Source organism: Ursus arctos, unplaced genomic scaffold (genome assembly GCF_023065955.2).
Source record: "Ursus arctos isolate Adak ecotype North America unplaced genomic scaffold, UrsArc2.0 scaffold_9, whole genome shotgun sequence".
Taxonomy (NCBI): Eukaryota; Metazoa; Chordata; class Mammalia; order Carnivora; family Ursidae; genus Ursus; species Ursus arctos.
The window spans coordinates 81131574-81153328 of NW_026623111.1; the positions used below are offsets into that span (position 1 = coordinate 81131574).

At 45.6% G+C, this 21755-nt stretch overlaps 1 protein-coding gene across 4 annotated transcripts in view; it reads right to left on the reverse strand.

Moving 5' to 3' along the window:
* Positions 1–15799: 15799 nt before the first annotated feature.
* The window catches only part of MANBA (mannosidase beta), a 118205-nt gene continuing 112249 nt past the window's right edge, over positions 15800–21755 (reverse strand). For all 4 annotated transcript variants that reach the window (XM_057309603.1, XM_026509642.3, XM_057309604.1 and 1 more), the window contains 3 exons: positions 20924–21066; positions 19804–20061; positions 15800–17478 (listed from right to left, as the gene is read on the reverse strand). In XM_057309603.1, coding sequence (XP_057165586.1) covers positions 17254–17478; positions 19804–20061; positions 20924–21066 — 626 coding nt within the window. In that variant the 3' untranslated portion in view covers positions 15800–17253. The remainder of the gene's footprint in view (positions 17479–19803; positions 20062–20923; positions 21067–21755) is intronic.

The window sequence follows — 21755 nt, forward strand, 5'->3', positions numbered from 1 at the left end:
GTTTTAAGCTGAGATGAAAGCTTTGGGTTTGTCGAATCCTCCCTTGGCTCATTTCATTCAGGCTGTACCACCTCACCTCCCAGAGCCACCTCACGCGACACCGGTCCTCCCCACCCCTCAGGGAGCTCTCAGGGCCCTGGCCAAGCACCCAGTCCTGAGGTCTCAGCACACCAGGGGCCTGTGGCCAGCAGCCTTCCAGCAGGAAGCTTGGCTGACTGCTCTTCTCTCAGAGGCTTGAAACAAGGGAAAGGAGACATGAAAAGTGATAGGGCGCCTGGGTAGCGCAGTCGTTAAGCATCTGCCTTCAGCTCAGGGCGTGATCCCGGCATTCTGGGATCGAGCCCCACATCAGGCTCCTCTGCTGGGAGCCTGCTTCTTCCTCTCCCACTCCCCCTGCTGTGTTCCCTCTCTCGCTGGCTGTCTCTCTCTGTCAAATAAATAAATAAAATCTTAAAAAAAAAAAAAATACTAGAAACCATGGATGAATAACCTTGAAATAGAGGAGGCCTTTTTAAGTAAGACTTTTGTTTTCTGATGTAAACAGTTTGGGTTCTTCATTTCACAGTGTGTCCCAAATGAATGAAATATATTTTTTTAATTCTACTTCTATTTTTTATTACATTGCCATTTCTCCACATGCTCCAATCCGTTCTTCCAGTTTTTGAAAGTTGTATCTTTAAAAAAAAACAAAAACAAAAAACCCCACCTTCCTTAATTTTCCAGCAACAAGCCCATGCCAGTGTCCCTCCAGCCGCGCCTCTCTGTGGCAGATGGTCATTTTCCAGCTGGTCTCAACGAGGTCTCCGTCTACAAGATGAACACCCGCCCCCTCCCGCGGGGGAGGGGCCTGTGCTCCTCCCTCGTCAGTGTAGGCCTATGACAAGGGTAGAGTGATGGTAACTGGCTTCCAAGGTTAGGCAGGAAAATACAATGCAGCTTCTCCCCCGGGCCCCGGGTCACTCCTTCTTGGAACCCGGCTACCACGCTCTGGGGCAGCCGAGTGGATACATGGAGAAGCCACGTGTAGGTGTTCGGCCAACAGCTTTCACTGAGGTCACAGCCAGCGCCAGCCCCCCCAGCAGATGTGTGAGGGAGGGAACCCTCGAGGTGATTTTCGTCACTAGCCCTTGAGTCGCACCTGTCTAACCTTGACACTGCTTTGGCGGATGCTGCCCACCTAGGGACGAGCTGTTCAGCCGAGCCCTGCACACATGGCAGATTCACGAGGAAAACCACGGTTGATGGTACGAGTCCTACGTGCAGAGTGTAACCGCTCTCCCGGTCTCTAACCTGACATATCACACCAGAAAGCCACCTGAAAGAGAAGCTGACTCCAGGAGGAACTTCTAAGCCACTCATGCTGAGACTAAAAATAACATTCCCCTTCTTCAGTAGGAAGCCCTGCTTCTCTTCTGTTCCAAAAACTTCCTCTTTCTCCTCCCAGATCTCCATGTGGCCTGAGCCTCTGCATGGTGCTTGAGCAAAAAAGCTATCTGTCTGTGCCTCTGAGGAAGGAGTGTCTTTCATATTGGACCAGCAGATGGGGAGAAGTACCAGGAGAAATGCAGGAGATCAGGTGGAAAGCTACAATGGGCCGGAAATAAACATTCCCAGAAAGCTGGTCTCTCAGCAGGAAGCCATTTAAAAATAGCTTTCTCAGAACTTTGTCATCTTTATTCTGCAGGCATAACCTAGACTTTTTGCAGGATGGGCAGTCTCTGTTGGCAGAAGGAGGCCCTCATCACCCACCTGAGGCCCCTGCAGTAGTCCCACGGGCCAGGGATGTTCCTAGTAACAACATGGAGTGCAGCCTCCCAAGCCAGACCCTCTGTGCCTTAGCAAGAGAAGGAAAAGGAAGGAGCCAGGCAATTTGCACGCAATCCCTTTGCGTTAATTTCTAAATGATAATTGTCAGGACATCCCTTGAGGTACATATTTAACCCCAATTTTACAGTGAGGAATCAGATAATCTGAATATTAACTGATTCACCCCAGATTTAAATCCATGTCTATCAGATCCCACAGGTTACTCTTTAACCGTGTCTGAAGACCTTTGAAGGAAAGAGGTTGTGTTTAAAAGACAAAGAAAACAAATCCATACAATTCTGTACAAGGATGATGGAGTCCTAATGTACCCCAACAAAATACAGAAAGAACCCAGAGTATCACTAACAGGATCTGTTGCTTAAATGTTAACCTGACTTGATTTTCCTTCTAAAACCAGGCTAAAATGCTTAAGTATGAATTATTTGTGGACTGGAGGTTACCAGGGGCATCTCTTTCTCCTTATTGTGCTTTCGGGGGGAATTTTCTTTCTGATTTGTGCCTCCCCAGGTAATGGGCTTGGGGAGACACAGGAGTCAAGAGAAGGTGAAGCCCGAATGCTGTCTATTTTGGGGACCTGGCTGGCTCAGTCAGTAGAGCATGTGACTCTTGATATCAGGGCTGTGAGTTTGAGCCCCACGTTGGACGTAGAGATTACTTCTTTAAAGCTGTTGCTTATTTTCGTAAGCATCACCGAACTTAGAGCCGGGCAGTACCCTGAAGATCACCTAAGTAAATAATCCAGGTTCTCATCTCTTTAAACACCTATAATAGGAAGCATCTGGTCTCTATAAACCTCACAATAGCCTGCTGCTTCATTTAAACACCAATCCCAGAGACTATAAATTCTTGTCCATTGGTTGGGGGAGGCACTAAAGAAGGGCTTGAAATTAAATGGATTCTCTCATTCTCCATTATTGTGGATTCCATTATGTCTACAGTGGCCTGCTTCCATTACCCTGGACAAAAGATGAGTTCTACATACGGCTCAAGCTTCTTAGAATGAGAGGGAGGAAGGGGCTGAACTGCGGTTTTTTCACTTCCATGAACTAGCTTTTCCATCTTGATCTCTCTCTTTCCAAAATGATCATTTCATTGAAATATCACAACAGTCCTCCAGGAATGAAGAGATGTATTCAGTCAGGATTTTTCTGAGCATCTGTTGCGTGCCAGGTGCTACAATAGGAGGTCATCATTCACTAACTCATATTACTTGTTTGAAAACCCTGTGAAGAAAAATTTGTCCCTATTTTACAGATGAGTAAACTAAGGCACACATAAAGCATTTAACCGCAGCATCTCCTGATTACAGTGAGGTGGTTTCGTAAGCCACACTTGCAGCAGGGACAGGGGTGGGTGGGTAGGGTATATCTCTTCCACTTAGTCATGAAAGGATGCTGGCTGACAGTCTCTTCCTCCCACCCGCGGCTCCCAGGGTCCTAGTCAGCTGAGAGGGGAAAGGAGCATGGAGGAGTACGTGTGGGAGTTTTGAACAGGTCACTTCCTCTCACACTGCACTGGAGAAATACTTCAGTCCCATGGCCATGGGACTAAGAGCAGGGAGGCCGTAGGGGTGATTAACTTTTCTTTCCAATATTAGGAGGGGAGGGGTTGACTTTGGTGAACATATCCCAGGCTCTGACACAGATCAAAATTCTTTACCTAACTGAAGGAAGAGCTTGAACCTGAAAGTTCTTTCTAATTCCAACTTGTATGCAAACATTCACTCATGCTGAAAGCCCCCTGCAGCCGTGGTAAATGGCCATTACCAAAAGCAAAACCATTTCCCGGGGCTAAGAATGAAAGATGCACTGTAAGTACAGTCACAGCTCCTCTTCAGGAAATCCTCAGAAATAATCCAGGCTATTAGACCAGGTAGGATGGGGGAGAATTACAGCAAGGGCTTGTCGCCCCTGCACTGACTCAAGGAGGACCCCTGCTCTCCAGCCCCTGGGGTCTATAATTCCTTAAATGCCATACAATAGACCTTAGGCTTGTTGATGCCAAGATTAAGAGTTTTCAAGGGGCCATGGCCCTTGGGATCCCACCCAAAGGAGAAGGGCAAGCAAGTTCACCTTCCTTGTGATCCGCAGAGAACTGGCAGGACCTCGATTCCCAATTCTCGGATGAATGGGAAAGGAGCAGAAGGGGCTTCTTAGGGAAATAATATTCCCCCCAGGCCAGAAGAATAGCAAATGAAACAGAGGGTTCTTCCCCTGGGGTTCTTTCTTAGGACCCAGGAAGCAGGGTTGGTGCTGAGGATGGTCCGATGAAAGCTCTGGGTACACGAAGGGAGCATGTAGGATCAGAGGAGGTTAGGAGTTGATGCTGGCTACTAGACAACCAGGTTGCTGGGACCATTCTCTGGCAATAAAAGATTTTTTTTTTTCATTTCAAAACTGTTGTGCTGTTTCCCCCTCCCTTTCATAAGGCAAGAATCAACAACAAATTATTTTGCTTAGAAATTCAAATGATACTTCTAGTTATGGGTGGTTTTTTTTTTTTTCTTTTACAGGACAGTTTTTTTTCACTTTGTTCAAATGTAGAGGTTCTCTATTGCTCTTGAAATAAATTTCCTTTTGTAGTTTTGGGGAAAAAATCCAAAACCAAAATCATAAACTTTCACCTACACAATATTTTCAAATGTTTACTCTCATAACAATCTGAGAAGTAAAGAGGGAGGGGTTTTAATTCCCTCCATTTTTCACAAAATGGCAAAGCCTCCGACGTCCCTGGAGGTTCCTGGTCTAGTGGAAACAGTGAGGGCTGGACTCGGCCTTCAGTGCTCTTGCTGCCCTCCTCGGCCTGGCGCTGCAGCCCATCCCAGAGCGCATGGCTGCTCCGAAGGGGAAGGTCCCACCGACAGGCCGGGGAGAGGGAAGGGAACGCGGCCAAGTGCAGGCACCGAAGGCTGCCCGAGCCCCGGGGAAGGAGCAACGGACCCCGCGCACGCGTCAGCACGTGGCCCTGGGCACCTGTCCCCGCGAGCAGCACCCCCGCACCCACCACCAGGGGCGGCAGAATCGCGCCGGCTGCCCTCGTCCTACCCCCTGCCCTTCCTTCGGGCCCCCCTCGCCTCCTTTGCTTTAGGGCTCTCAGGAGCTGCTTCTCAGCACTCTGCCCGGTTCTGCGTTTCCTTCCCTCTCCCCTTCCCCAACAATCCCGCCGGGGCCTCCAAACTCTCCCGAGGGCCCCCAAGTTAAGGTGGGATCCCGCCCCCCAGCGGAAGTGCGGCCTGGCCCAGAGAGGGCAAAGGGCCAGCAATCACAGCCCGGGAAGCCTCACCGCAGCTCCTCCCCCAAGTCCCTGCACCCCTCCCGCCCCCACCTGAGACCACCACCCCGCAAGGGACCTGCCCCTCCCCCGCAGGGGCCCGGGCCGCCCGGGCAGTGCTCGCCGGCTCCTGGACCCCAGCAGTCCCCAGGGTGATCTGGGAAGGAAGCCGCCCTTGGGCCCTGACTGCCTCCCTCCCTCGCCCAGGGCACCTCTTGAGTGATGAGCGACATGTGCACGCTTGCATGAGCCAGGGACCGTTTTAGTTCGGAAAGGCAAAGAGACTCCAGATTTCAAGCTTCAAGGAAGAATGTGTGGGCAGTGAGTCACCCACACGCCCACGCGGCCGCCTCCCTCTCCGTCACCAGCAGGTCCTGCCTTTCTTCAGAGGACGCCTTCCCTCGGGTTTCTGTCCCTTCCCACGGCTCCCGGTTCCTGCGCCTTGTAAGAGCTCATCTGACTTCTCACTCACCCATCACCTCTTCTGGAGGCTTTGTGCCAAGTTTTCATGACCCGTAGTGATTAAATTTGGGGTTAAAAATCATAATCCGGGGGCGCCTGGGTAGCACAGCGGTTAAGCGTCTGCCTTCGGTTCAGGGCGTGATCCCGGCGTTCTGGGATCGAGCCCCACGTCAGGCTCCTCCGCTAGGAGTCTGTTTCTTCCTCTCCCACTCCCCCTGCTTGTGTTCCCTCTCTCGCTGGCTGTCTCTATCTCTGTCGAATAAATAAATAAAATCTTTTTAAAAAAATCATAATCCCTCCACCCTCCCTCCCGCCTCCCTGCCTCCCTTCCTCCTTCCACTCTTCCTCCCTCCCTCCCTTCCTTCTCTGTCTGCCTGTCTTCCTCCTCTCACCCCTTCTCTCTCCTTCCTCTTTCTTTTCCTTTCTCTTTCTCTCTCTCTCCCTTTCTTTCTTCCTTTTTCTTTCTCTGACCTCCTTTCTCCCCCCATCCTCCGCAACCCCATCCACTTTCTCTTTCTTTCTTTCCTTGAAGAAAGACATACTTTCTGTGGCACTGGCCTCCACCTCTCTGAGGCAGGGAGGGGTTGGGGGTGCGGGTGGACACCCTGCAGGCTCTCCCCCAGAGTGTCCTCTGCACCCTTCCTCAGGGGAAGCCTCCTGAAAGCCAGGTCCCCTCCGCTGCCACCAGCCCCGTTTCCTGTGCACAGGAGGCCTCTGCTGGAAGAAGCAGAATTTTGCACAATCATGCAACAGCTGGTCTGCCTCTTGCTACTCAACTTTTTTTACTTGAACAAAATTGGAAAGAGGCTTACAAGAAAAGGGAATTAGAAACTTCTTGGGCTTTCTGCCTGAATGTTTTTCCTTCAATTCAGGTCACAGAAGTCTAATGATTATCTTCCCTTAGCACAGAAGACTTAAACTGTTTTTTCTTTTGGCAAGAAAAATGTAAACTCCCCTAGGCCTGATCATTCCAGCCAGGGCGACCTTACTGTGAGAGGAAGAAGCCTCTACGCCAGCATTTTCTGCTCGCCCATCCTAGGCATTGGACATCCTGCCTCTTAATTAATCCTCACAATCCTGTGAGATCCTAATTACTATGAACCCCATCTTAAAGATAAGGAAACAGAGTTGGGGAGCTTAAGTGATTTGTCCAAGTACCATTTGGAGCCAAATTTGCATATTGTTCCAGATTAGAGCCTGAGCTCACAGCCACTGCACCACACCGGGCCTTCCTGTGTGTACACACTCACACACACACACTCACACACACACACACACACACACACACACTCACACAGAGTCTGGATCTTTAACAAGGGAAAATCTAGTCCATTGTATCTGCAGGTTCGATGAGCTAAAAATCTTGTCGCTCAAGCACCAAAAACGTGGATAGGGAAGCACTCCAATCACCCAGCTTGGGCTGGCTTCCTGTGATAAAGCAGCAGGGTTCTTCCTTCACCCTCCTGGGCAAGTCAGGTCTCCACCACCGTCCTTACTAGAGACATCCACATGCAGGCAAGGCCCACCAGGAGGCGCTCGGCTGAGAGAAAACCCAGGCGCCCACACTACCCTCTCCAAGGCCCAGCTCTGTCTGACCTCCAAGCCCATGCCTGCATCTGCTCCAAAGCTCCTGATTTCCATGTAAGAACACCTGCCTATGAATGGGTTAGACAAAGAATGGCTTTCTTTTTTCTTTTCTTTTTTTTTTTTTTAATTTTTTTCTATTATATTCTGTTAGTCACCATACAGTACATCCCTGGTTTCTGATGTAAAGTTCGATGATTCATTAGTTGCGTATAACACCCAGTGCACCATGCAATATGTGCCCTCCTTACTACCCATCACCAGCCTATCCCATTCCCCCATCCCCCTCCCCTCTGAGGCCCTCTGTTTGTTTCTCAGAGTCCATAGTCTCTCATGCTTCATTCCCCCTTCTGATTACCCCCCTTTCTTTAACCCTTTCTTCCCCTACTGATCTTCCTAGTTCTTATGTTCCATAGATGAGAGAAATCATATGAGAAATCAATTGTCTTTCTCTGCTTGACTTATTTCACTTAGCATTATCTCCTCCAGTGCCGTCCATGTTGCAGCAAATGTTGAGAACTCGTTCTTTCTGATAGCTGAGTAATATTCCATTGTATCTATGGACACAACTTCTTAATCGAGTCATCTGTTGAAGGGCATCTCGGTTCCTTTCACGATTTAGCTATTGTGGACAGAGCTGCTATGAACAATGGGGTGCATATGGCCCTTCTCTTCGCTACGTCTGTATCTTTGGGGTAAATACCAAGTAGTGCAATGGCTGGGTCATAGGGTAGATCAATTTTTAACTTTTTAAAGGACCTCCACACTGTTTTCCAGAGTGGCTGTACCAACTTGCATTCCCACCAACAATGTAGGAGGGATCCCCTTTCTCCACATCCTCTCCAACAATTGTTGTTTCTTGCCTTGTCAATTTTTGCCATTCTAACTGGCGTAAGGTGGTATCTCAGTGTGGTTTTGATTTGAATTTCCCTGATGGCTAATGATTTTGAACATTTTTTCATGTGTCTGTTAGCCATTTGTATGTCTTCATTGGAAAAGTGTCTGTTCATATCTTCTGCCCATTTTTTGATTTGTTTCTTTGTTTCTCGCGTATTGAGTTTGAGAAGTTCTTTGTAGATCTTGGATACCAGTCTTTTATCTGTAGTATCATTTGCAAATATATTCTCCCATTCCGTGGGCTGCCTCTTAGTTTTTTTGACTGTTTCCTTGGCTGTGCAGAAGCTTTTTATCTTGATGAAGTCCCACAAATTCATTTTATCTTTTGTTTCTCTTGCCTTTGGAGATGTGTCATGAAAAAGGTTGCTTTGGCCGATGTCGTAGAGGTTGCTGCCTATGTTCTCCTCTAGGATTTTGATGGATTCCTGTCTCACATCGAGGTCTTCATCCATTTGGAGTTTATCTTTGTGTATGGTGTGAGAGAGTGGTCAAGTTTCATTCTTTTGCATGTAGCTGTCCAATTTTCCCAGCACCATTTATTGAAGAGACTGTCTTTTTTCCACGGGATGTTTTTTCCTGCTTTATCAAAGATTAGTTGCCCAAAGAGCCGAGGGTCCATTTCTGGGTTCTCTATTCTGTTCCATTGGCCTATGTGTTTGTTTTTGTGCCAGTACCATGCTGTCTTTGTGATCACAGCTTTGTAGTACAGCTCGAAATCCGGCATTGTGATGCCCCCAGCTTTGTTTTTCCTTTTCAACAGTTCCTTGGTGATTCGGGGCCTTTTCTGGTTCCATACAAATTTAAGGACTGTTTGTTCCAGTTCTTTGAAAAATGTCCTTGGTATTTTGATCGGGATAGCATTGAAAGTGTAGATTGCTCTGGGTAGCATGGACATTTTAACTATGTTAATTCTTCTGATCCATGAGCATGGAATATTTTTCCATCTTTTTGTGTCTTCTTCAATGTCTTTCAAGAGTGATTTATAGTTTCTAGAATATAGGTCCTTTACGTCTCTGGTTAAGTTAATTCCAAGGTAATGTATGGTTTTTGGTGCTATTGTAAATGGGATGGATTCCCTAATTTCTCTTTCTTCAGTCTCGTTATTCGTGTATAGAAATGCAACTGATTTCTGAGCATTGATTTTGTATCCCGCCACATTACTGAATTGCTCTATAACTTCTAATAGTTTGGGAGTGGATTCTTTTGGGTTTTCCATATACAGTATCATGTCATCTGCGAAGAGAGACAGTTTGACTTCTTCTTTGCCGATTTGGATACCTTTTATCCCTTTTTGTTGTCTGATTGCTGTTGCAAGGACTTCTAGTAATATGTTGAATAATAATGGCGAGAGTGGGCATCCTTGTCGTGTTCCTGGTCTTAAAGGAAAGGCTTCCAGCTTTTCCCCATTGAGAATGATATTTGCTGTAGGCTTTTCATAGATGGTTTTTATGAGATTGAGGAATGTACCCTCTATCCCTACACTCTGAAGGGTTTTAATCAGGAAAGGATGCTGTATTTTGTCAAATGCTTTTTCTGCATCTATTGAGAGAATCATATGATTTCTGAATGTTTCCTTCTGGATAAAATCTATGACACTGATTGATTTGTGAATGTTGAACCACGCTTGCATCCCAGGTATGAATCCCACTTGGTCATGATGGATAATACTTTTAATGTACTGTTTGATTCCATTAGCCAGGATCTTGTTAAGGATTTTGGCGTCCATGTTCATTAGGGAAATTGGTCTGTAATTCTCCTTTTTGATGGGGTCTTTGCCTGGTTTGGGGATCAAGGTAATATTGGCCTCATAGAATGAGTTTGGTAGCTTTCCTTCTGTTTCTATTTTTTGAAATAGCTTTAGGAGAATAGGCATTATTTCTTCTTTTAATGTTTGTTAGAATTCCCAGTTTCGGGCCTGGAGTTTTGTTATTTGGAAGGCTGTTTATCACTGACTCCATCTCTTCATAATTAACTGGCCTGTTTAAAAAATCAATTTCTTCCTGTTTCAGTCTTGGTAGTTTATAGGTTTCCAGGAAGGCCTCCATCTCTTCCAGATTGCTTAATTTATTGGCATAAAGCTGTTGATAAAAGTGTCTAATAATCCTTCCAATTTCATTGGTGTTGGTCATGACCTCTCCTTTTTCATTCATAATTTTATTAATTTGGGTCCTTTCTCTATTCTTTTGGATAAGCCTTGCCACTGGTCTGTCAATGTTATTGATTCTCTCAAAGAACCAGCTTCTAGTCCTGTTGATCTGCTCTACTGTACTCCTGGTTTCTAATTCATTGATTTCTGCTCTAATCTTGATCAACTGCTTCCTCATGCGTGGATTAGGACTGTCCCTCTGTTGCTGTTCCAGCTTCTTGAGGTGAGAATATAAAAACCGCATTTTATATTTTTCTATTTTGAGTGAGGCTTGGATGGCTCTGTATTTTCCCCTGAGGACTGCCTTTGCAGTATCCCATAGGTTTTGGACCATTGTGTTTTCATTCTCGTTGGTCTCCATAAATTGTTTAAACTGATTTTTGATTTCCTGGTTTATCGAGTCATTCCTGAGCAGGATGGTTCTTAGTCTCCAAGAAGAGTGGCTTTCTTAATCATTACACGATCAGAGGTAGATCCAGATTTCACATGGAATGTTCCCTTTTTTAAATGTTAACAAGTAATTCAACTTTTCAAATCATTATTTGTGCCAACAAAATTATCTGCTGGCCAAATATGACCTGTGTGACTTGACCCACACTTTCTACAATTGTGCCTTCAGGATGACCAAGTAGGGTGATGAGCTGAAGGCTTTGGGAAGGAATCAAGGTCTGTAGCTCTCCACTTCAGGTGCCACTGCTGGCCCCTCACTCCCAGGGGCAACCCGGGCTGATCCCGTTCCCAAGCACTGCCCAGTGCCTCAGCAAGTTCCTGCTCTGCCCACCAGCCTAGGCTTCCTTTGATGACTGAACACAGAGGAAATGATAATTAGAATAGCTAACATTTGTAGAACAATTATTGCATGCTATCAATATCTAGGCATCATCTAATTCAGTCTTCACTGGTTTTATTATTTTATTACTCCCATTTTTGTGTTTTAAAAGCTTTTATTTATTTATTTATTTATTTACAGAGCATACAAGCAGGTGGCGGGGGGGGGGGGGCGCAGAGGGAAAAGGAGAGAGACAATCCCAAGCAGACTCCACACTGAGTGGGGAGCCCGATGCAGGGCTTGGTCCCACAACCTCAAGATCACTGCCAGATCTGAAACTAAGAGTAGGACACTTGACCAACAGAGACGCCAAGGCGCCCCATATTACTCCCATTTTTTAAAAAAGGATTTTATTTATTTATTTGAGAGAGAGGAGGAGAGAACGAGAGAGAGCACAGGGAAGGGGGAGGGGCAGAGGGAGAGGGAGAAGCAGACTCCCCAGTAAGCAGGGAGCCTGATATGCGGCTGGATCCCAGGACCCTGGGATCACGACCTGAGCCAAAGGCAGATGCTTAACTAACTGAGCTACCCAGGCGCCCCTCCCATTTTTAAAGATAAAGAAATAAAGGCACAGAAAGACTCAGTAAAGTATACGCGATGTCAAACAGCCTACTACAGTGGGTCTGGAACTCAAACTAAGTCTGTCTGATGTCAAAGCCCACACCCTTAACTGCTCTATCAATTAGGATAGTTTTGGTTGTAAAATCAGAACACTGACTACAACTGGATTAAACAAATAGGGCCTTATTTTTCATAAGAAGACCAGAGTTAGATGCCTGCAAGGTTAGCTCAGCAGCTCAACATCTCTGACATCCCCCGGTATCAACAATGTCTCCTCACGCTCACAAAAAGGCTGTGACAGCTCCAAGTATCGGGTCCTCTCACAGCAACTTCTCGACTCCACCCAACAGCAGAGTTCCTCCTCAGGTCTCTTTCTTGACAGGCAGGAAAACCTTCCCACCCCAAACGTTAAGTGTTAACTTGTGTTTCATTCCCCAGAATTAGGTCACATGCCTCACCCTAGACCAATCATTGGCAAAGAATAGAATTAGTACAACCAATTACAATTCAGTCCCTGGGGCTGGACACGAAGTTGCCTCTATTAGCAGAGAAGAGGCTGTATATCCATGGCTGTAGCATGGCCAGCCTGTAATGTCTGCCCCAATCATCGGGAATATGTGAATTGTCTCTCAGGATCCAGTACATTTTACAAAAGCCTAAATAAGTAACAATAACAGAATAAGAACAAGAGGGCTGTTTTCACATGGAAGATGAGCCAGGAAATGAGTACTAGTACTCAACCAGAAATTTCCATGAACCGACATCCCGTTTCCCAGGAACTCGAGGTCACGTCGGTGTTACTGCCCTCCTTTGTACAGCTCGTACTTTGTACTATGCTCATAGCATAAAGTGCCACGAGCTGTTGCTCAATAAATCCTGTGTAAACGCGGACATCTGACTATGGACTAAGCTGCATTAGTGTTGCAAACGTTTTTCTCATGGCAGGAGTCACTCACGCATGTCAGCGGTAGAGGAGAGTGTGATCAAACCTGACACAGCGATGCGGGACCCTTATTTCTGCAAAGTGCATTCACGATTTGGCCCCTATTCAAGGGCTCAGAGATGTCTGGGCAGGTTGCCCAGCCTCAGCTTAACAAGCACCAGCTCAGAGTCCAGCCTAGCTAACTCCCCGGTCTTGTGCTTTTCTTTCCTTATGCCGTAATTACACTGAATGGCTTTTCTCAAAAAAAGACTCTTCTCTCAACTGAAAAACATTTTTTTCATTGGTATTTTATCACAAACTTTCAAAACAACTTTCCTAAAATGTTGAACAAGATGGCCTTAGCTAACATTGCTCACCCCTATCACAAGTCCCTACAGGACTCGTCACCAGCTGAAATGGCCTTATTTGTCTACTTGCTTGTTGTCTGTCTCCCCCCGACACCGCTTAAAAGCATCGAGTTGAACAGAAATCAAAATGGCTGCATTAGGGCTTCAGCAGAACTCGATTTTAAAGTAACCTTTTCCGGGGGGCCTGGGTGGCTCCGTCCGCCGGGCATCCGACTCCTGATGTCAACTCGGGTCATGATCGGCCTGGTGCATAAGCCCCGCATCAGGCTCTGTGCTCTGCATGGAGTCTGCTTGAGATTCTCTCTCCCTCATCCTCTGCCCCTCCCCCTTGCTCACTCGCTCTAAATAAATAAATAAATAAATTCTTTAAATAAAATAAAAATGAAGTCACCTATTTCCTGTCTTCCACAGAACTCTCCTCCTCCCTTCTTAGCCTTTTGTCTCAGGAACGTAGCCCCACCCTGAGAAGGACTAACAAGACTAACAAGGCTGGCAGCACGCACAATTCCTGTTGAAACCAGCTAGATCCAGTATGTCCATATAACCCCCCCGCCCCGGCCCTTCCTGGGGGTGGCGTGGGGGGTGCTTACAGCTTCTGAACCTCGTCGTCTGCTGCAGCCTTCTTTGCCCAGCAAAGCAATAGAACTCTTGTCCCTCTTTATCCCAAACTCTGTCTTTGAGTTGTCTTTTGGCCCTGAAGCACAGAGGTCGGTTTCTGACAACACCCCTACAATGGACAGTCCGTGAGAGCAGAGAGTTGTCTGCCGTTTTTCACTGCAATACCCCAGTGACAAGGACAGTGACTGCTGCTCAGAATGTCCCTCAATAAATGCTTGGTAAATGAACGAATAAATTCTGAAGTGAAACAGCCTTTAGAGTCAGAACACAGATGTGTCTTAATACTGGTTTTGTCGTGACTTTTGGCATCTTGTCCACAATTACTGTGGTTGATACCCTCTGATAAGTCTGTTAGAAAACAAGAATTCTGGGCAGATTTTGAAATGTTTTGAATTTCATGCACAAATAATGCCTACTTGTTTTTCTCCCTAAATCTTACCAAGTTGGGGAATAAGTTTCATATCTGAGAGTCCAAGAGACCATTCTTTCTGTCTCAGGTCCCCGTCACTTTGGGAATGCATGGGAAACTCAGCTTTATTTCTCCTGTGCTCCAGTTCACTTCCATTCCGACAGAGAAAACAATCTTCCTATTTATTTTCCAAGGGACTTCCCATGGTTTGAAAACCTCTCACAATGAAAAGTCAAGTAAGAAAAAAAAAATAAGAGTTACAGTGAATGTGAATGAGAAAATTACCATTTTTATTGTCCTCTTGGTTCTCAAATGAGAAGATGGACTCCTGTGAGCTGACCTCTCTTCATCTCACACTCTCTGGAATGTGCTTTGCCTCCAGCATGGCAGAAGGACCCCATCCTGCTCCTTCCATTCTATTAATGTTCACATAACTACTAGCAGAAAAGTCTTCTCAGAAATCCAAAGCCAAGAGTAAGTACATCAGACTCTAACCCAGTACGTTTGGCAAAATAAACTCTGTTAAAATGGTAGAGATGACGAAACACAGCGACACACAGGAGCTGTGGAGACCGTTTCCAACGTCAGCATTCTCTTACCGAAATCAGGTGTATACGGCACATTTCTCTCCTGGTACCAGTGTTGTCAGCATACATTTGTCTGTTAATTTATTCTTTCTTTACAAATTCATTCTTTTCTGATATCTTTTTCTCCTCTTAAAAATATGTCTGGAGGGGTGCCTGGGCGGCTCAGTTGGTTAAGCAACCAACTCTTGATATCAGCTCAGGTCTTAATCTCAGGGTTGTGAGTTCAAGCCCTGCGCTGGGCTGACTGGGCATGGAGCCCACTTAAAAAAAAAAATGTCTGGAAGACATTTGCCTTTAAATTCACTTTATTTTTTATTCTTACCACAAGTATTAATTGAGCAATGATTATGATGTTAAAAAAGTACAACCGCCATTTACTTAGCATTTATTTTGTTCCAGTTCAGTCGTCACAACTATCTTTGAAGGTTAGAAATTATTACCTCCATTTTACCAATGAGAAAACTAAAGTCCAGCTCAAGCAGTCCCCCAAACTCACAATAACCAAGAAGCCTCAGAACCTGGATTCCAATCCATGTCAGTGTGGCTAGAAGCCCAGCCCTCTCTGGGACAGGAGGGTCACCTCCCAGGATGGTGCTTCCATTTACAGAGCCCTCTGTGTGTGTCAGCACTGGGTCTAGCCCTCTAGCTAAATTTTAAATTTATTCTTCAAGATGAACTTACAAGGACAGTGTATTTATTCCCATTTCACCATAAGAAAACTGAATACAGAAGTGAAATAACTTGATTAAGAGCTAGTAAGGGCAGAATTGTGATATAAATTCTGGTCCATCAATTTCAAACCCCACCTCACAGGGTACCTGGCCTAGAAAATTCTCTAGTTTAATGGAGACAGAATTTTCAACATTGACAAGAAAATTATATATTTATCAAGAAAGAATCTGAGTTGCATCCCCAAGCCCCAAGCTTTCATAAGACTTTTATATATATATTGAAATAACTGAACACATAAGATGAGGAAACGCTTAGATATTGAAGGAAAAGCCTGGATTGCCTGCATTTATTGTCTTTTTAGTCACTGAACCATGGCCTAAAACTTCTCAGGTTTAAAACCAAATCTATATCTAATTAGTCTTGATTTTTAAAGCCAAACTCTCATTGCCATTCCATTCCATAACCAATTACATGATTCTTCCCAGAGAAAACCACTCAAATATCTTAATCTAGATTCTTCAAACTCTCCCAGTCTATCAAGTAGAATAAAAAGTTGGCCCGAGCTAAAGGGAAATTAATGCCCAGCACACTAAAGGACACAACTGAATGTTTATGTAATGATTAAATAAGCCACAGATGAAACATTGTCAATGCAACTTATATAACTTTTATTTTTTTGATACAGTTTTACACTTATGGAAAGGTCGCAAAAGCAGTACGAAAGAATTCCTACGCACCTCCACCCATTAACGTTTTGCCCCATTTGCTTCATTATGAATTTATAAACATGATCATGCATAATAAAATAATTTTATAGTAATTTATAATTAATCAATATTAATAAAAATGGTTTATTTTAAAAATATTTATTTGTCAGAGAGAGAGCACAAGCAGGGGGAGCAGCAGGCAGAGGGAGAAGCAGGCTCCCCACTGAGCAAGGAGTCTGATGCAGGACTAGATCCCAGGACCCTGGGACCATGACCTGAGCTACAGGCAGACACTGACTGAGCCACGCAGGCATCCCAATATAAATGATTAAAACCCAAGCTAAAGGAAATATCACTTTGCTGCCAGGGTCAACAAATATAAATCTAATTCATAGCTTTTGAATTGGAAAGTTCATTGGATTTTGCCCCATCTACAACCCACACAGAATTATGGGTGACAACCTATGTTAGGACACCCAAAAATTTCCAGAGTGACCACAGTGATGTCCATTTCAATGTGAGCTTATTTTTCACTCTAAATGGCCTTTGAAAAAAGAAGCTGTTCTTGTCAAAACAATATTTTTTTGATATTATCCAGGTGTGGGGAGGGCAGAGGGAGAAGGAGAGAGAGAATCCTAAGCAGGCTCCACACCCAGTGCAGAGCCTGACTCAGGGCTTGATCTCATGACCTGAGCCGAAATCAAGAGTCAGATGCTTAACCGACTACGTCACCCAGGTGAATCAGTCGAAACGGTATTTTATGACAAAACCCACACATGAAAAAAAAATCCTACCCAAAAAAGTAATCAAATGGCAACAATCAACGCCCCAAAGTTTCCAACAACAACCAATATGGCTACTATCCAGAAATCTCTTTCTATTGTGACAGCTGAACTTCCATTTCCTCAGAGAATAATAACAAAGCAGCTTCACTTTGATTATTCATTCTTTCTCAAGGCTAACTATGAGAGTCCTACACGAACCTCACAGCCTTCCCCATTGGGCTCCACAGACACTGCAATCGTCATGTTCCTGTGATTCCCCGACAGGACTTTATGAGCGGAGCTCCTTTTCTGGGTAGGCAGAGGTGGTCGGGTTATAACTGGGCCATATGGCACCAGAGCTGGGGGTGGGGGGTGGGGAGGCTAAAGTCACAGGCCTGGCACAGGCTGAAGATCCGGTGCACAGCCCTGCTGGAGGCTATAGCCTGAGTCAACAACCTTCCCCGACGGAAGGCACTGCACAAACTCCTCACGGAGGGGTGGATCAGACGTGGGGCAGCGGGCAGACACATTTCCTAGCTTCTTCATCTTGTCTCTGGTTGTCTTCAGCTCCAGCAGGAGCCTTAGAAAGGTTTTATTCCAGTGTCCGCTGAAAATACAACCTGCAGTCCCTCAGTAAACATCCATCAGGGAAGTCACACGGAAACACTGCTCCAATTCACTCTTGCTGGTGGGTTTCCAAGGGTAAAATAATACAGTCCGCGTCTTTTCAGTCATGAGGAAACCATTGTCACTGAATCTCCCGGGGATGCTTCCTACATCTAACCAAACAAAGGGAGCGACAGCAGAGGTTTCCAGATCAAAAGCAAATGTGTCACCTTGCTGAGAGATGATGGCCTGAAAGAAAAAGATAGATTAAGTGAACGATGAGGGGAGACCTATCTCTTCCAGCCACAGTGCCCATAGAGCATTAACGTGGGCCAACAAGGAGGCAGCTCCTACGGCTTTGGCTCTGCCCCTGCCAAAGTCTTACATGCCACGCACTGCGTCAGATACTAAAACATACATGGAAATTTATTTAAGGCTATGGGAAATTACCAAATTGTAGTTTCCAGCCAAGTATACAAATATGTCGTCTCCAATTATTAAGGAGAATATTTCACAAGAAGCTCAGAGCTTTATATCTTTTACAGTTTTTCTCAGGGGACTGGGAGAGGACCATCTTGGCATAAGGGCTGGGAAGTTTCAATGACTTTCTCAGGATACATGTGGAGCTAGCACCGCCATGGAGCTTGTCTTCTGGAAAGATCCAGCAATCTAGACAGCCACCTGCCAGGCATTTACAAAAGCTCTACCGTTAGAACTTTCTCTCTTTTGTCGCAGAGTACCACAAGGTCACATTATTAGCACTTTTAACACGTGCAAATCGCACACAATAACAGCAAAGGAAAGTGCAATTTAAGCCCTGTCATTCACTAGCTGACTAGCACACGCGAAAGCGAGACGAGCCTGGGCTGTGCCCCAGACGGTAGGGGTTTGTGAGGGTCTCTCGGTGTGAGCCTGCCGCTGAGAGTGATCTGGTATTTAGAGCTGTGCCTTTGACATGAAACGTGCCCACTCGACATGCACACGCGCCACACCGTAGCTCTGACGTTGGACGTGGGGTGGGGCATAAAGAATTTCAAGGCGCAATTTTGACTCTCTGTGATTTTGGCCTTACACATCATGCAGGGTTTGGAGTTATAAACAAGAAAACAGACTTTGGAGGAAACAGCAAAGAAACTTAATAAAACGTCTTAGGTATGTCTGGGAGTTTCAGAGATTCAGGTCTGAAGCTAGATGTTACATGCTCAAATCCTGCCGCCCGGCTGTTCGGTGAAGACCCTGGGCGTGCGCTTCACAGGCTGGCCCCAGCCGGCCTGCAAGGCTGCCAGGGAGGCTGCAGCTACCGTTGCTCCAAGGCCAAAGCTGGAAGGACACTGGTGCCTGCTCCCCCTTGTTGCCTTCTTCCGATCTGAAGTCTCATCTCTATATATGACCGCAGACCCCAGGGTCAAGCCTGTAGCCTGGCTTCAGGGAGGTATGGCAGCACTCCCGGCATCCCACCGGGGAGTGCACACCCACGTGCCTGGCCTATGGTAAGCCTGCAGTAAATGTTAACTATTATTACTATTATTATATCCTTTCAGAAGGGCAAGTCTCACTGAAATCCAAACTTGTCCCAAGGTCATGAAGGCCTGGTTTAGCAAAGAGAAGAAGATTTCAAAATCCTAAGTCTGGAGACTGTAAATGTATCTGCTGCATAGTTTTTTGGTTTTATTGTTGTTGTTTTTCTGGAAAGAAGCTGTGTGAACGTACGCCGCTCCCGTCACAGCTGCTCCGCGTCAGTTGCCACGGATGACTTACATTTCATTATGTGAATATTTCACTATTAATTAGAAAGTTATGTTTTCATTTCAAGGACTGAGTTTTAATATGATTATTTCTAAGTAATTGCAAAAAAAAAAAAAAAAAAAAACCAAAAAACCAAAACCCTGTCACTTAAGCATTTTCAATGAAGTACAAGCCTAAAACAAATTTAACCTTCACTAAACATAGAGAATAAAGCTTTCTAGAGAAACATCCAATCACCATGTGTAGGGGAAAGGGTAGGAAGGGTTTTCAATCAACTAGACAGATTCCACGTTCTCCAGCTGTACAATTTTTACAACACATTCTGGTCATCCCATTTTTTCCTTGGCAATTATAGATTTGGTGATTAAACTACTTTGAAACAATAAACCAAAGAGAATAAAGGGAAAATTTTTAAAATGCATCAACTGTCCTTAACCCTCCAGCTTCCGCCGGGGCTTGCTGGTCACCCCTCTACACAGGTCTGCTCGCTTGCCAGGACAGCACATGACACTTCAGGGATGAAGCAGGAAAGCCCAGGGACAGAGCCCAGAAGGCGCTGCGGGAGCAGTCAGTGGTGACGGCTCCAGCCCACTATGGAGGGCTCAAGGGGTAGCAGGAGTGGCAGGAACCCTAAACTCTGACAAACGCTGAATTAGAAAAAAAAAATCATTTGGTCTTTGCTTCTAGTGGGAAGAGACTAACATTCCCCAGGTCCCAGGTCAACTCAGGACCAAGGAGAAATTCTGCAAAATGCAGGATGCCATGTGCTTGCCCCAGAAGCAGGGCAGCTCTGCAAGGCCACGGGGGCCCCAGGCCCCTGGTACTCACCGTGACGTGTGCCTTGTGGAGCCCCACGCTCTCACTCAGGGAAGACAGGAAGTGATAGTTGGCTGGGCTCACAAGTTGGCTGTCAGTTGAAAGGTAAAAGGAAACCACACAGCTTTGCCGCGTACAATTCCCACAATTCTTCAACAACACAGGCACCGACTCCTTATAGAGGAGAACGGCCGTCCCTGCTTTCAGGACAAAACGCTCGGTCTCAGAGGAGCACTGGGGCTCCAGGGAACTCCACGTGTGGACTCTCACCTGGGGGAAACAAGACAGAGCAAAAACAAACATTCTTGGTCCCTTTTTTTTTGGAGAATAATAGATGAAAGTCAGAGTAGCAGAACTAGTTAAGAGCCTATGAACCCTGGGTTGAACCGCAGCCCCACTAAGTACTAGAGCTTGTAACAGAGCAAGTTACTCCACTCTTCAAAGACTCTGTTTCTTCACATGTAAAATGAGGGTAAGAACTTCACTGGCTGATGTGAGAATTAAATAAAATCATCAATGGAAGACACAGGACCGGGTACAGTGTCATTATTCCATAACCGTGACCTATTTGCAGTGTCCTCCAACCTCAGCCACCAGAGACTCTGTGAGTTTCTACCCTCTCTTTTTGCCTAGCATCGTTTTAAATGCACGTGTATTCTTCCATATACATTCGGAATGCTTTTACAGATTTTCACTTTAACAAACCATTTTTAAGGATTTCTTTCCGTCAAGTTTAGGCTATTTCCAGATTCTTGTGAGGATATAACTTTATATTGTAGTGGCACTTTGCAGTTTATAATTTGTTTTTATCTAATTATTTTATTCACTGCCCACTGAAATCCTTCAAGACAGGCTGATGAGTGAAGACATGATATTCACAGATGAGGAAACTGAATCACCAAGGCCTTAAGCCTTAAGGTCGCGGGATAAATGACAGAGTTTAACCCTGAAGGTACAGGTGTTCTGAGTCCAAGGACAGCCCATTTTCTGCGACAGGCACTAGACACATTTCAATACAAATTAACTTCTCTTTTCTTTTCCCAGAAGGAATATAACCAATAACTAAAGAAATGATCAAAAACGCTCCCCTCTGTCTTAGAGAGAAAAAAAAAAAAAACTCCAAGCAACTTACAGTGAGCTTCACCTCACAGTCAGAGCGAAGGTCTGACACACCATAGATGAAAAACACGTCTTGATCCTCGAAACCCACCGGCAACAGCGGAGCGAAGAAATGCCGAGCAAAGTAATGAAGCATTTTCCACTTTCCTCCATACTCTAAAAATAGGCAAGTTATGAGATGGGCAGGGTCAAGCAGTCAGGGTCACCTCGCCCATGGTCTAGCTATGTCCGACTTGTCATGATTCTAGTGACCGAGCGCAGCAGGGAGATTCAAGGGGGCACGAACCCACGTACGCTGAGGCCTCGCGGCATTCCGGTCTCTACCTCGTGGCGTCCTCACCTCTGGGTGAGGCGGGCATTCACATCCACTTGACAACGAGGCAAGGGAGGCTCGGGCAGTAAATCAAACATGCCACAGGCAGTACGCTGAGCCCACACCTGACTCCTAGGCAGCACTTTCTCAACATAATTCCGCCTTCTGGAGCTCAATGTACCACTACTCCTTTTGACTACATACACATGAAGAAGGACATCGGTAGCACGGCGGTAAAAATGTTACATACATTAGTAACTATAAGAAAATATTACAATTGTATAAGATATTATAAATATTCGTTTATAAGGGTTGGAGGGGCGCCTGGGTGGCTCAATCGGTTAAGTAACTGGCTCTTGATTTCAGCCAAGGTCATGATCTCGGGGTCGTAAGATTAGCCCCGTGTCTCCATGCTCAGCAGCTCAGTGCAGAATCTGCTGGAGATTCTCTCCTTCTCTTTCCCTCTGCCCCTCCCCCCTGTTCACATGCACTCTCTCAAATAAATAAATAAAATCTTTCAAAAATTAAAAAA